The 16,979-nt window shown below is 42.6% G+C and overlaps 1 protein-coding gene across 2 annotated transcripts in view; it reads left to right on the forward strand.

The window, feature by feature from the left end:
* The window catches only part of LOC124795224 (atrial natriuretic peptide receptor 1-like), a 1,189,640-nt gene that overhangs the window by 735,260 nt on the left and 437,401 nt on the right, over window positions 1-16,979 (forward strand). For both annotated transcript variants that reach the window (XM_047259145.1, XM_047259146.1), the window contains exon 7: window positions 16,630-16,711. In XM_047259145.1, the coding sequence (XP_047115101.1) occupies window positions 16,630-16,711 (82 nt within the window). The remainder of the gene's footprint in view (window positions 1-16,629; window positions 16,712-16,979) is intronic.

Below are 16,979 nucleotides of genomic sequence, written 5' to 3' on the forward strand. Positions count from 1 at the left end.
TCACCACTATTTTGACTTCGTCATCGTCTTGAAGACGCTGACCGCCCAGGTGTTTCTTCAAGTGCAGGAACAGATGGTAGTCACCGGGCTCAAGATCGGGCCTGTACAGGGGATGATGTAGAATTTCCCATCGAAAGATGTGATGAGATCTTTGGTCTGATTCGCCACACGCGGACAGGCATTGTGTTGCAGCAAAACGATGGCCTTGCTGTACTTCTAAGGACTGTTGCTTTGATTCTGGTGTGACGCAGGCCACCATGTTTCATCGCACGTAACAATTTGGCTTAAGAAATCATCACCGTCGTTGTGGTACCGCTCAAGAAAAGTCAATGCTCTGTCCAAACGTTTGGTTTTGTGCACATCCGTCAACATTTTCGGTATCAAACGTGAGCACAATTTTCGGTAATTCAAGTGCTCGGTCACAATGCCATGCAAAACACTACGAGAAACATTAGGTAAGTCATCCCGCAAGGAGGAAATCGTAAAGCGTCTGTTTTCTCTCGCCTTATTGTCCACTTCCTGCACCAAACTTTCATTAACGACCGAAGGACGCCCACTCCGTTGTTCATCATGCACATTTGTGCAGCCATCTTTAACTACTCTCACCCTCTTTCTTACCATTCCATCACTCATAATGTTTTCTCTTTAAACTGTACAGATCTCACGATGAATATCGAATGCTTTTAGGCCTTTAGCACTAAGAAATCTTATATCAGCCCGTACTTCAGAGTCGGTGGGACTCAAGATTATCGGAGGGATCTTAAACTCTCAGTACACAATGTAAACTAGGAAGAATCAGACTGTAATGGAGTCAGTGCGTAGATTAAGGTACAGGCTTTCATGTAAAAATAAAATTATTGAAAGATCTTAGCACGTCCTTTTTTAATTTCAAAACGGTACTTACTTAAAAAACACTCCTCGCACATTGTTCCACTTCACCCACACTAGAGACCGAATCTTGCACCTTCCTAGTTACATCCGTGTAGCTCAATGAAGTATATGCTCTGCGAGAAGCAGTACGTTGTTAATGGGAAGATTATTGCTGCAGCAAGACGTTTTCACAGATGTCAACAGGTGGAGTTGTACTATGCGGACATACAGGGCCTGCCAGTAAGGTGGCGTAAGTGCATAGCAGTGAAAGGAGATTGTGTTGAAAAATAAGAGGAGGAGGAGATTAGTGTTTAGCGTCCTGTCGACAACGAGGTCATTAGCGACGGAGCGGCCGTGTCCGTGTCCGTGTAAATAATGGAATACTTCTAGATAAGCTCAAGTACTGTGGTATGAATGGGACAGTGCTCAAATGGTTTAAATCATACCTAACTGGAAGAGTGCAGAAAGTTGAAGTAAACGGTTCACATAATATGCAAAAAACTGGTGATTTCTCAAACTGGGGAACAATCAAGAACGGGGTGCCGCAAGGTTCGGTCTTGGGTCCTCTACTGTTCTTAATTATATTAATGACTTGCCATTCTATATTCACGAAGATGCAAAGCTGGTACTTTTTGCTGATGATACAAATGTAGCTATCACACCCGACAGACAAGAATTAACTGGTGAAATTGTAAACGATGTTTTTCAGAAAATCATTAAGTGGCTCTCTGCAAATGGGCTCTCATTAAACTTTGACAAAACACAGTATATACATTTCCACACAGTAAATGGAATGACCCCATTAATAAATATAGACTTCGATCAGAAATCGGTAGCTAAGGTAGAATATTCAAAATTTCTAGGTGTATGCATTGATGAGGGGTTGAACTGGAAAAAACACACGAGGATCTACTGAAACGTTTGAGTTCAGCTACTTATGCTATTAGGGTCATTGCAAATTTTGGCGATATACATCTGAGTAAATTAGCTTACCACGCCTATTTTCATTCTCTGCTTTCGTATGGCATCATATTCTGGGGTAACTCATCATTGAGTAAAAGAGTGTTCATTGCACAAAAGCGTGTAATCAGAATAATTGCTGGAGCTCATCCAACATCATCCTGCAGACACTTGTTTAAAGAGCTAGAAATCTTCACTGTAGCCTTACAATATGTACATTCACTAATGAAATTTGTTATTAACAATCCAAACGAATTCAAAAGTAATAGCAGTGTACATGGCTACAACATTAGGAGAAAGGATGATCTTCACTACTCAAGGTTAAATCTAACTTTGGCTCAGAAGGGTGTAAATTGTGCTGCCACAAAAGTCTTTGGTCACTTACCTAATAGCATCAAAAGTCTGATAGATAGCCATATAGCATTTAAAAGGAAATTAAAAGAATTTCTTAATGGCAACTCCTTCTACTCATTAGATGTATTTTTGGATATAGTAAGTGGGTAATTCACCAACCTCAAAAAAAAAATAATAATAATTTAGTAATAATAATATTGAGTGTCATGTAATATTTTGTCTAATGTAATATCTTGTATAGACACCTCTTATTAACCTGACACGTTCCACATGATTGCAAAGTGTCGTATTCATGATCTATGGAACAAGTACTAATCTAATCTAATCTAATCTAATCCTGTCAAAGAGACCATCCCGGCATTTCCTTGAAGCGATTCAGGGAAATCAGGGAAAACCTAAATCTGGATGGCTGGACGAAAGTTTGAATCATCGTCCTCCCGAATGCGAGTCCAGTATGCTAACCACTGAGCCACCTCGCTCGGTGAAAAATAGAATTTTGTAGCCAAAATGGTGGTGAATAACATGACTTACTGAAATGTTCAATAAAACCACTGTGCTTTCAGAAAAATGTGTTGCATTACTTATTCAACGCTTCTCATATCATGTCCCAATCAGTGGCCATTTAGATACCATAGAACTTGTTGCGATAACTGCACCTTGGTTACAAGTTGCCGCCCGGCCGTCCCAGCTGCGGAAACTGCTGCTAACGCGAGAGGATCCCTGCGAGTTAGCACAGCGAGCGGTGCGTGGGCGGCTGGACGCGAGCAATCTCGGCCTGCGGGGGCGCGGCGACCCGCCAGCGTGCGGCTGCTTCATTTGAAAGTCAAAGCGGCCCTCAGGGCAGGGCAGGGCAGAGCTCGCAGTAACGCGGCGCTGTTTGCCGCCGCACCGCCGCGATAGCAGCGGCCGCCTAATTAAAAACGGCGCCGCACCCCGAGGGCGAGCGTGACCGGCCCTACATCGGCCGACTGCGTGCTAATTGCAGCTGCGCTGGGAACCGCCGTCTGTTCGGGAGTGGGGGGCGACCCCCTGGGAACGCCTCCTGTGCTCCACAGACGCGCGGAATCTGTGTGCCCTCCGGAGAACACGTCCCCTCGTTTGCTGGCTGCGGTAGTCGCCACGGTTTGCTTGCGGCCACGCAGCCCTTTATGTGCACAGCTTCCTGCACTAAGGTCTTTGGCGACGAGAGTTTCCATAATCACTCGACCGCTTACAGGGAATTAGTGCTGGGTGTCTGATCTGCGTCATAAATGAGTAAATGTTGGAATTAGGAAAGGAATTCAACACGTTGCTCTCAACGAGACGACACTGACAAGTGTGAAAGTAACTTCGTGAGTATTTTAACCCTACCGTGAGCCGTGGGAAACACGCTTCCCACTACAGTGAACTCGCTCCTAGTCCCGTGGGATTCACAGTTCCCACTTCTGTACGGTGCTACCACCTACTGACCAGTATAGGGTACTACTTCAAATCGGAAGTTCCCGCCGTTTTTGCTGTACCTTCGCGCAGAGGCATTGTATAGCTGAGTGTTGCTCTGTAGAGGATCCTTTCAGTGCTGTTTGCGTGACGTTTTGTGATTCTTTCCTCGAAGCTGTAAATACTTTTGATTTACCCAAATTTATGAAGGAGAATGTAAAATTCGAACGAGGAGAATTCCAGTTTGGAACAAAAGGAGCCATTTCTGCAGTGAAATGGATAACCATCCAGTCACTTTCCTGTCCTCAATTCATGACCCATGAGAAACAGCCACAGTGAAAAGGAAAAACAAGGATGGTACTAGTACAGAGATTTCTTGTCCTGAAGTTGTGGCAGAATACAACAAAATAATGGGTGGTGTCGATAAGTTTGATCAATTACGAGAGAGGTATGCTATTGGCAGACGTTCTGTAAAATGGTGGCACAGATTATTGCATTCCCTGGTGGATGTTACTGCAGTGAACAGTTGTATCCTGTAGAAAATTAGTAAAAGAGAAAGTGGACAGCATGATCAGCTCACATACAAGATCCATCTAGCCAGACAATTGATCGCTGGCTTCTCATCCCAAAAAAGGCGTGGACAAAAACCTGTCTTTCTGGCAAAAAGGGGTAAAGTACCTGAAGAGTTTCGTCATGTGGCTGTAGGGGAGATCAAGCCATTTTAGGAGAAACCTGCTGGGGGTGCCGTCATTGTAGTACCAAAGCTGCGGAAAAGAGCACTCGCTGTGTTTGTAAATATTGTCAAGTACCACTTTGCATAGACCCATGTTTCAGAAAATTTCATGGCAAGTAATTGTGAACAATCATTGTAACAAGAGAAGTAAATTTATCATATAAATATGACACATATTAAAAAAGTTGTTTTTGTTATTTAACTCCAAGGAAGGACAGTGGGAAGAATACTTCCCACCTTGTTGTGTGACCTCAATTTCACAGTTGGAGCGAATTTGACATTCTGTATGATAAATATACTTATCTGTTAACTACTATCTGATCTCCATTCATTAAAAAAAACTGCTCAATAATTTTGCCCACGAAAGTGTTAATGGAGGATTATAGCGGTAGTAATGTTACAATTCGAACGGAGTGAATAGCACTCTTTATTTCGTCGATGGTTCAAGATTTTGGAATGCGGTTTCAACTGTGACACATTCTTTCTGTGAAGTTTGCTTCACCATTGTGAAACAGTTTTCTTGTTTACTATTAAAAAATACGGAAGGCGAAGAATTATAGTATCTCTTATTATTTACGAGGAGGAGCTAGTTTCATAACTCACATAAAATTTGTACAACTACATCTACATACATACTTCGTAAGTATATAAAATTCCGTGTGGCTGTGGACAGTTTTAAGTTTAACAGACAGCTCTGTATAGAACACGAGAGATGTTTTCGCCTTCGGTGCCCTAAGAAATCAACGGGAGCACAGCATCCCCTAAGAAACGGACATCGAACATCGAACATCTATATCTACGTCTACATAGATTTCCTGCAAGCCACCTTACGGTGGGTGGCCGAGGGTATTCTTTAACATAAGCAGTCGCCTCCTTTACTGTTCCACTCTCAGACAGAGCGAGGGAAGAACGACTGTCTATATGCTTCCATATGGGCCCTAATTTCTTGAATCTTATCTTCATGGTCCTTACGCGCAATGTATATTGGCGGCAGTAGGATCGTTCAGCAGTCAGCTTCAAATGACGGTTCCCTAATCTTTCTCAGTAGTGTTCTTCGAAATGAATGTCTTCTTCACTCCAGGGACTCGCACTTGAGCTCCCGATGCACGTTCTAAAAATTGCATGCCGATCGAACCTACTGGTAACAAATTTAGCAGGTCGCCTCTGAATTGCTTCGATGTCTTCTTTCAATCTGACATGGTCCCAAACACTCGAACAGTACTCAAGACTAGGTCGCACTAGCGTCCTATATGTGGTCCTTTACAGATGAATCACACTTCCCTAAAATTTTCCCAGTGTACCGAAGTTGACCATTCGTCTTCCCTGCCACAATCTTCACATGCTCGTTTCATTTCATATCGCTTCGCAACATTACGCTCAGACGTTTAAAGGACGTGACTGTGTCAAGCACGAAACTATGAATGCTGTATCTGAATATCCGCATTAACTGCCGGCCGGACTGGCCGAGCGGTTCTAGGCGCTTGAGTCTGGAACCGCGCGACCCCTACGGTCGCAGGTTCGAATCCGGCCTCGGGCATGGATGTTTGTGATGTCTTTAGGTTAGTCAGGTTCAAGTAGTTCTAAGTTCTAGAGGACTGGTGACCTCGGAAGTTAAGTCCCATAGTGCTCAGAGCCATTTGAACCATCCGCATTAACTAGTATTTTCCTATATAAGAGCCACCTGCCATTCGCCACATAAACTAGAAATTTTGTCGAGGTCACCTTCTATTAATCTGCAGTCTCTTATCTTCGATACCTTCCTGTTCTTCACAGCATCATCAGCGACCAACCGCAGTTTGTTCCCACCCCGTCTGCCAGATCAGTTATGTATATAAAAAACAGCAACGGTCCTATCACACTTCTCTGTCCACCCCGATAGCTGAGTGGTCAGTGTGACGGATGGCCGTCCTAAGGGCCCGGGTTCGATTTACGATGACGTACCAACTTCAAAAATATTTGTCATTTTGCTCAAAATTAAAAGTAGTCATGCCCACGTTGTAGAATTATAAACGGTGTATTTATCTGGTTTTACGTTTGTCTTCTTCAGGCTATTATTGCTGCCACAATCTTTGTCAGTTAGAAGAAATTACCCCACTGCAGACTGTTAACGAATGCACGCGCGTAGTGAATAGGCTCCCAGGTATCTGATTGGCTCGACGACTTCTAAAGTAATGGAATCTGGTATGTTGTCCTCGATGGCGAGTGTTCGTTGGAGACAGGGGAAATATCAGAAGTGCTCCAGGGAAGTGTGATAGGACCGTTGCTGTTTTTTATATACATAAATGATCTGGCAGACGGGGTGGGAACAATCTGCGGTTGTTCGTTGATGATGCTGTGATGTACAGGAAGGTGTCTAAGGCAAGTTACTGCACAATGATTCAAGGTAACCTCGACAAAATTTCTAGTTTATGTGGTGAATGGCAGTTGGCTCTTATATACAAAAATGCTAGTTAATGCATATATCCAGATACAGCATTAATAGTTTCCTGTTTGACACAGTCACGTCCTTTAAACATCTGGGCGTAGTGTTGCAAAGCGATATCAAATGGGACGAGCATGTGAGGATCGTGGTAGGGAAGACAAATGGTCGACTTCGGTATATTGGGAGAATTTTAGGGAAGGACCGCATGTAGGACGCTAGTGCGACCTAATCTTGAATACTGCTCGAGTGTCTGGGAACATGTCAGACTGAAAGAAGAAATCAAAGCACTTCAGAGGCGAGCTGCTAAATTTGTTGCCGGTAGGTTGGATGGGCAAGCAAGTTTTAGGACGTGCTTCGGGAGCTCACGTAAGAATCTCTGGAGAGAAGAAGACATTCATGTCGAAGAACACTACTGAGAAAGATTAGAGAACCGGCATTTGAAGCTGACTGCAGAACGATCCTACTGCCGCCAATATATATTGCGCGTAAGGACCATGAAGATAAGATTCAAGAAATTAGGGCCCATATGGAAGCATATAGATAGTCGTTCTTCCCTCTCTCTATCTGCGAGTGCAACAGGAAAGGAGACGACTGCTTGTGTTAAGGAATACCGTCCGCCACCCACCGTACGGTGGCTTGCGAGGAATCTGTGTATACGTAGATATAGATGTTCGATGTTCGACATCCGTTTCCTAGAGCAGACTCTGCTCCCGCTGATTTCTCAGGGTACCGAAGGCGAAAGCGTCTCTCGTGTTCTACACAGAGCTGTTCAGTAGTACTCGCTGTCTGTTGGACTTAAAACTGTCCACAGCTTCACGGAATTTTATGTACATACGGGATATGTATGTCCATGTAGATGTAGCTGTACAAAATTTATGTGAGTAAATAATAAGAGTTTCCATAAATTTTTGCTTTCCGTATTTTTTAACATTTAATAAGAAAATTGTTTCACAACGATGAAGCAACTTTCACAGAAATACAACTCCGTCCCACTATGCGGACATGTCCCTCTCTTATAACCAACCCCACATGATTCACTAATATATCGTCCCTTCTTCGTAAGTGCAAAGTAGAATAATACAGACGCTACAAAAGGAAACAAACAGTCGAAGTATCTACGTAACTGGGCGAAAGTATCTAAATTTACTTTACACAAGGAACAGGTAAATAATACGAAAGTTCGTGAAAACTTTATTGTAACTAAATTTACAAAACTAACATTTATGTTTTCTTATTAATCAACAACAAAATTGTTCAGTCAATATCAATGAAAGCAGTAATTCACCACGTACGTTGCTGACATAGAAATCGATGTACACTTAGCTCATATTTTGTTATACGTGAAATCTTCGATACGAAACAGTATCGAAATGTACCTAGTGGGCATTAGGCTTGATTACATCACACGGCTAATGATAGTACTAAAACGAGCAAGTAACTTGGTTGCATAATTAATACCCTTAACTCGAGAATGACATTGAATCATGTAGAAATGGGGCTATATTCGTTTTAACAGCATTCCAAAGCTCTTGAATAGACGAGTACATTGATGCGACGTTCGGCTTTGACTCATTTTCAAAAAGCGGCCAAGAAATATATTCAAACTGACAGACAAGCCACAGAGAACTGAATGTCGTGGCGTATGTGCCACTAAGAGGGTGCTCTCCTGCCATGTGAAACTTCCATATTTAAATGTGGGAATCTTACTGAAATTGCTGAATGACAGAGAAGATGAAACTTCTACGTCATTTGATTCTGAAACAACTGAGTAAAACTGAACGTACTGAGCCTACTTTCTCTTTACTTTTTCTCATCGTGTCAACACTGACCTACAATATTCTAGCCAACGCAATCTGACTGCTCAAAAAAAAAAAAAAAATAAAATAAATAAATAAAAAAAATAAAATAAAATAAAATATATATATATATATATACAACCTGACTTCAGATAATTAATACAAAAAATACAAAAGAATGGCCCTGAATAAGTAGCAATCCTAACAATAACCTATACATTTCAATAAGCAGTTACCACACAAAAATCTTCATTACGCGAACTACTGCAATACAGCGAACGTCAGTACTGCCAGCTAAATAAAAGATTCTAACTACTAAAGCCACTAACTACTAATAGGCATGTGGTTAGCAAAGGAAGGATTTTGTTGCAAACCAAACAATGTATTTTTTTTTACCTTAATAATGCCACATCCAGTTCAAACACGAATGTAAATCGTCATTGACGTCTAGTACAAAGGCATACAATCATGAATAATATTCAATCTCCAAGTCGAACATGTACAGATAGTTAGCCTATGCCAACACTTCAGACCTCTACCCTCCGTCAATGCTAACTTCTCACAGCTAACATCCATCACTGCTGGCTGTTAACCTCCAACTGCCCAACAGTACTTCGATCACTGCTGGGGACTAAGTTCCAACTGCCCAACAGTACTGGCGATTAACTTTCAACAACGATTCCAACCAGCCACAGAGTCTCTTACAAAGAAAGCGGAGTCAGAGATCCAATGCAAAGCGCTACACAGCGCCGCCAACACAGAAGCAGCCCATTTACACCTGTTTCGGCATTATCTGGAACATGAAGATGGGTCTACTCTTCTAAGATGAAACGTATTCCCCGTTGGCCCTATTTTAGACGAAATGGACACAGGGTAAACTACAATTTTATTTTAAAATGAAACTATGTGCCAACTTCTTCCGTACTTTAGAAGACACAGACACTGGATTAAATACAATTTTTGGTAAATAAAACTGTATGCCAACTTCTATCGTATCAGAAGAGGCTTAGAAAAACTATTTTAAAAGTATGTACGTACTCATATTCAAGTGAACAGCTTCTGTGGAAGCAAATATCCATTCAGAGGGCTTCACACACCGACGGAGCCTCATATGAGAACCCCACTTGTCAGTGTTCACACAGCAATGATAGATTTGGTCCGCCTTTCCTGTCAAGTTTAGCACACACTGGGACACTATAATTAAAGGGGCTTCAGAAAAAAGAAACTGTGAGAAAATCTTCAACAATGACGGCGGATATAATCTTAGCGGTGCATAAAAGGGAACTGTCGATGCAGAGAAGAGCCACAGATATTCGTCGCAATGTTTACGCTACGGCGGGAGCGGTGGCAGACGTTGACATCATTTGTGACAGCATAACGTAACTATAGACCAATCAGAAGCCATCTTCGTGCTGTACAAGGCCACCACAGCGGCGATTTTGACAGTCAGTTGCTCCTGACGAAGATGATGGTGGCCGTCGAAATCTCGAGATTTTACCCTGAACTGACGCGGCAATACAACATATCTCTGGTATTTTTGCGAAAAGTTTCAGTGTTGTATTAACAAGCGTTATATAAATATACCTGTCGTTTCTTAACGTTTCGAATGTTGTTAAAAAGTTATACCCCTCCATAAAAAACAGTGCTTGACTAAGTATTTCAATCTATACAACAGTTTAGTGAATTAAGCATAAAACTAAATCATGTCACCATCTTTGTGCTGTCATATGCCGAAAACCGCTTTTAGCTTCTTGAGCTGGCTGCGAAATATGAGAAGTGTAGTTTTCGTAACTGAAGGGAGCAACAAGTTACAGACTGAAGTGTCAAGGTAGCAAGAACAACTGTATGTTTATTAAGTACAATGAAAAGAATCCAATAACACAATTTCTTGGACGTGAGGTCGCACGGTTTGGTTTGGGCAGAAAGCCGATCACTGATGGTGCTTTGGAATGTTCTTACACTAGTGAAGTCAGTGAGGCCGTGATCGGCGGTGACCGGCATGCTGCTCGCGGACCGATTGGAAACAGTCCAGCGATGTGGTGGCTCGAGGACGATTTGACACGAGGTCCAGCGAGGCAGTAGCATGGCGATGGCTGAAGTCCGTGGACGCTGTGGTGAGGTATTCGTCGTCGGCTTGGCGATGTGAACTGTACTGTTAGGCACAGTCAACATAAGCCCGGGGTTCAAACTGAGCAGTGCGTGAACTCCGAGTGGTGCGATGCGAAGCGCGTCCTATGTGAGCCCGGAGAACGCGCTGGCTGCGCAGTGGTCAGGCGGCGATCTACACTGGTGTCAAAAATTAAAGTAACAAATGGAAATTTTGTAAGGTTGCGTTTATTTTGGCACGAAGCAGTATAAACAGGTGGTAGTAAAGTAAAAGCAATGTAAAGTATAGAGAACATAAACAGCCGCTACATCCGTAACGATAGATAAAAATGTTCTTCGCTTTCTCCAACTTAATTGATTTGCACATACATTTCACCAACTGTTTAATGTGCAAAGTATGGGGTGTGACTACCTCTGGCAACAATACAGGCCCGAGGACGACATGTCATGCTATGAATGATGTCATCAATCTCATGTTGAGGAAATAACGCCCATTCTACCGGAGAGCTGCTCACAGGTCTTGGAGAGTGTTTGGTGGATACTGACGCGATGTAATCTGTCTCGCTAGTGCATCCCAGACGTTCTCTATGGGATTCAAAAATGAACACTTAAATCTTCCCGTGCGAGCTCTGATTCTCTTACTTTATTACGATGATCATTTCTTTCTATGTAGGTGGGCGCCAAAAAAATATTTTTACAATCTGAGGAGAAATTTGGTGATTGCGGCAGGACCTTCTCGCAGCGAAAAAGGCCTTTGTTTTAATGACTGCCGCCCCAATTCGTGTATCACACCGTCGCACTGTCATCCCTGTTTCACGATAATACAAAACCAGATGCCCTTCATTGAAGTTTTTCGACGTCGTTCATCAATCCTATTTGATATGGATCACACAACGCGCGTTAATTCTCTAAAAGTGGACGGATAAGCGTAGTGTAACCAATCTCCTTAGTAAACCTCTTACTTTTTCTAAGTGTTATGCCAATAAATCGCTGTCTTTAGATGTATGTGAAGTAGAAATACTGTCTACATACTTCTGCATACAGAGATTAGGATAACTGTATGATTGCGGAGATAGTAAGTGATGTAGATACACAAGCAGTGAAAAATAACAATCTAAAATTTTTATAGCTAAGCAAATACATGAAGACGGGCGGTGGGGTATGGGTTTCACATGAAAAATAAAGAAGATAAGCGGCAGATCAAAGAAAATACGAAAATCGAAAAGTAACAAAAGAAGCAGGTCATACTAAGATAAAACGTGCAAATTATAACAGAGAACATAAATTTCCTTCGTGGAATTGACCAATCTGTGACGAAAATGAACTAAGTGACATGGAAGCTGATTCAAAACAAGAAGTAATTTTAATGTATGATGCAGTTAAAAATGGCAGAGTAATTTGATATGGATGCGTATCCTAATGACATTGGATCCATTCAGTAATCAACGTACTTATTTACGTGATACTTGTTTATGCAAACAATGAATTTCTCAGGTGTCGATAGAACTTGTTCAACACTGGCCTCAATGGTTTGTTTAAGTACCTGATATTGATATGCACTATTTTTAGACTAAGCCTAATTTGAATCATTAAGGACACTAAAATAAAGTTAAACTGGAAAAGCATTTATATAGAACAGAAAATTAAAAATCTCACTCTTCTTTATCTACACCTACTTGGTGTATCATTTTTCTCACCATGTTTGTGTGAAATGGCACAATGCAAAAATTAGTATACATATAGTGCAATACAAATAATGAGCCGACGCACTATCTTAGCGTGAAATTATGGACAAATGAATGAAAGTTTAGGAAAAAAAATAATCTTACGATTAGTAATAAAATTTCCTTTGGTGACACAAATACCTAATAACCGGGTATCGAGTTCGACCGAGAATGACGAATGACTCAGCTGCTTACAGTATTATCCGCTAAAATCGAAGGTCAAGATTTCAACCCCCATCTTCTTTAGTCGGTATGGAAGTTTGCTTTTAAATAGAACTTGTTTCAATGACTTCCTTTTCCATCATTGCGACCACTTCAAAGAGAACTGTCAGAACTATCATTACGTAATCATAAACCTATTTCGTACAAAGCTCCATAAAAAGACATCTTGCAAAATACAAACAGTTTCTAGTGTTGGTGAGAGGTTAATATTATATTCCCAATTCGAAATAGAAAACCGATCACAGAATTTCTAAAACAGTAAGCTATTACATAGGGTATACGATCTTGGCTCTGTCAGCGATGTTGGAATTTTCAGTTTTCATTTGTTTCTTCCATACCATCCACCATTTTATAAGGTGAAATTTTCACTTCTTCATAACCAGGGAAAACAGAGACTGAAATTTGCTGAGCAACTCTTTTGCAAGGATTTACATTTCCAAACTTATTTTGATACCAAAATAAACGCGTGGTAACGTGTACTATTCTGACAAATTGTACTAAAAGGAATCGTTTTTAATACATCTTTAATGCGCTGGTGCTTTGACTATGTGTCCCAATGGTATGAAATGTTTGCTTTTAATCTCAAAAGACCTTCTAATCCCAAAACGGATGAGACACTTATCGTCGTATATTTAATAGATATGATATTCGAAATGAATTTTCGAAACCTGGCAAAAAGACAAAAACCGCAAATTTTGACTTTTTCCATTGTTTAATAAGTCATAAACTATTTCTTTGGTAAAGAATCATTTTTAGCGTAGAAAAATACTCTAAAATTACATGTTTAATAATTACGCGGAGTAGGCGCAAGGAAACTACCCGAGATGAGAAAAGGGAAAAAATAAATTTTCAAAACCTGGCAAAAAGACAAAAACCGCACATTTTGACTTTTTCCACTGTTTAATGTCATAAACTATTTCTTTGGTAAAGAATCATTTTTAGCGTAGAAAAATACTCAAAAATTACATGTTTAATAACTACGCGGAGTAGGCGCAAGAAAACTACACGAGATGAGAAAAGGGAAAACCAGCATTCATCTAGAGATAAAAGCGAAATGGAAAGTGCTTACCATATTCTGAGCAAGGCTGTGCGCAATGAAAACGAAATAACAAAGGAAAAAGAACTACGAGACAGTACCGGGAACACTCAAATGGCAATTTGCATTTTAATTTCCGCAGTCCGGTCGTAAATTTGCCTGCCTCGCAGAATGGTGCAGATCTCTTTTTACGAAAATTGAGCGTTGTGTACGGAAGGTGAATTTCACCCACTTTAGACCCCACGTCCCAGAGATGTTACGTGAGTAAAATGTGAAACAGAGTTTCGGCAGATGCGTCAGTTAAGATCTGGCGACAGTCAATCTCGCACCGAGACGCTTATTGAATGTTCATATTCGTAGGCGTAACTTCTTTCTTACTCTAAACACGTGAATGTTGATGTTTATGCAGAGAGAGCTGTACATAGTAATCACAAACAATCTAAGAGCTTCATGTAGTGTATACTGTTTGCCAGGTTGGATTATCAGAAGCTCACGAGACAAAATATTCGTCCTCGGAGGCAGACATCATGCTCATAACGAATAACACCGCCTCCAATGCAGATGAGCGTCGATAGAGTGTCTATAAGTTTCTTCAGGGACCCCACATTCAGAAGAATCCATTCATAGATGATTCAATCCGGTAAAGTCACCAAATTGCGGGGACCTGGCACCGAGGATTTTGCCGAACTGGTGAGGGTTTAGAAGGAACCTCTGCTGCTTTACTCACGCTCGTTTTTATGTTGCACTACCGCGTGATCACGCCTGAGAATGGAGGAAAAAAGTAGGGTTGAAGAAGTATAAATACCTTTTGCTGCTTTGGAACACGTTCAGATTTCATTGCGTGGTTTAACGGATTCTAGTGTTTCCATCTGGTACAAGAGAGCAAATATTGCAGCTGCGCTGCGCTATGGAGAGGTGCGATCATATTGAATGGGGATGCTGCCCCACAGTGCCCTTGAAACTTCCGATGGTATCAGAAATGACGAAGGTTGTCTAGAATATTTCCCTGTTGGTCATCGCACTGCGAACTGTCGTTTTTAACCTCGAAATGTGTGGGAATCAGTGCCCTGGAGAAAGGGGGATTCCACTGATGCCCTTTATGCCGCCCCCTGAAGCCCTTTCGTGTCCGCTATGAGCGATGACGTGCTTGAAACGTTTCCCTCTGTCACTCGTACGAAAACCGTGTGCTTTAATCGATGGGTGGAAGAGTGAAATGTGGGTGAGAGAGGCTGTGACAACCTTCTCATGGTGTGACGCGGCCACGGTGCCGCTGGCCAGAATTGAGGTGAAATTTGGTGCCATGTGACGTCATTAACCCACCTTACACCTCACATAAACTACCGAACTTTGGCTTTCTTTCCGCGTGTGTCGACACTTCGCTATTTGAAGCGTCGCTGAGCCAGAGGGTGACGTCGCAGGGCACCACGTTTTTGCTCCATTACAGAGGAGGCTTGTAGATACTTTTTAGCCAAATTGCAAATTACAATGGGAGGCAATTACGAAGTACGGAAAAGTGATCCATTAATTCCGCTGCGCGCTGTATTTTACCTCTGTTGATGATCGATGCACCACGCCGGGTGCATCGCGTACTCAGCGGCGCAAAATTCCAGCTCCCAGGAAAACCTGGTTTTCGGGCCACGGTGATGAAATTAGAAGAATTATGGGACGCACTGGGGCTTCGAAGCGGGCATTCTTCCACTGTACCACATGCGAATGCACGGGGAAGAAAACGCCGACGAGGTCTCAAACCTACGAAATGATAGGTTCCACCAAGGATGCAGTCAACAATCTTAACCCTGCAGGTGTTTACGAACTACGGTATGAGTGCGGAGAAACAGGGAGACCTGTCAGCTTACGAGTAGCGGAACACGAACGCTATGTACGATTATAACAACAAAATAAATCGGCGATAGTGGAACACCACCGTGACTGTGGACAACCTATCAGGTTCCAGGAAGCCCGAGTACTGGCTAAAGAATCGTTGATGCGAGAACGCAAAATACGGGAGGCAATCGAAATTATTAAGCAGCGTGACAACATCAACAGAGAAGATGGCTACAAACTCCCGGCGTCCTGGCTGCCGGCCATCCCAGTCGAACGGGCCGCGAGCGGTCGCGGGGCAGAAGCTACACAGGACACGGGCGTATCTGCACAAACAGCTGTAGAGCAACTGTCAGTCCACTCCCGCGCACACCAGGAGAGAAACTTGCCGACCAGAAGCCGAACGCTGATTAGCGGACAGCTACCACTCGTTTACGACATGGACATCCACGAATAGCCTCTTTACTTCCATCTCCCCTTACGTCATGACTAGCCAATCATATTAGAGGGCCAATTTAAAGTTTTACAACAGTGACGTCGGCATCGATAGTCTGTAATAAATAGAAGCACCTATCCCCATGCAAAACCAGTCGTGCGCTGAGGCAGGGCCGTTGCAATTCCGCCGAAACGTCGGTTTTAGTTGATTATTGGTGTTAGTTTTTAGAAATGACTCGCCGGCCGGAGTGGCCGAGCGGTTCTAGGCGCTGCAGTCTAGAACCGAGTGACCGCTACGCTCGCAGGTTCGAATCCTGCCTCGGGCATGAATGTGTGTGATGTCCTTAGGTTAGTTAGGTTTAATTAGTTCTAAGTTCTAGGCGACTGATGACCTCAGAAGTTAAGTCGCATAGTGCTCAGAGCCATTTGAGCCATTTAGAAATACCCAGAAGAATTTTAATCACCATGACACCGGCCGCGGAAGCCTACGTTCTTATAAAACCTAAGAAGTTATACGTTGGGAAGTACACTCCACCATGCACTTGTCAGTGGTTTTTCAGAGTGTAGATTTAGATGGAGGCGTTGAGGTGAAGTAGGTGTAGATACACATGAAGCTCTTAGTTGCTGTAGAACACGTTACTTGGAACTGGTTCTTGAGAAACAATGTGCGGTATTAACACGTTTGTCAACGTGGACCGAGTCTCAGGTAGTGACGTCATTCCACTGTGTTTCAGCGTTCCCGGACTACGCGGTGCTGAGTATCGTCCTCAGCTCCGTGGTCGTCGTGCTGGCCATCGCATCCGTCGTCATCTACAGGTGAGCCCCAGCGCCGCGCGCAGCTGCTGCCCGCACTACTACTACGTACCATTTCATTGGACTGCATACGCAGAAGTCTCGTATTTGGTCCCCCTGTGGCGAACCGAGCGACGTGGCGCAACAATTTACTTGTTTTAGTGTGAGGCGTTTTGTTCCGGTCAATCCTATCGGGACGTTCAATAGTTCCAGAAAACCGTATGGAAAGTGTCAAGATATAATCGTAGCTGCATCTCTCGACTTCCCTCACCCTGAACTACCGACCGGTCTA

The sequence above is a fragment of the Schistocerca piceifrons genome, chromosome 4 (assembly GCF_021461385.2).
Source record: "Schistocerca piceifrons isolate TAMUIC-IGC-003096 chromosome 4, iqSchPice1.1, whole genome shotgun sequence".
NCBI lineage: Eukaryota > Metazoa > Arthropoda > Insecta > Orthoptera > Acrididae > Schistocerca > Schistocerca piceifrons.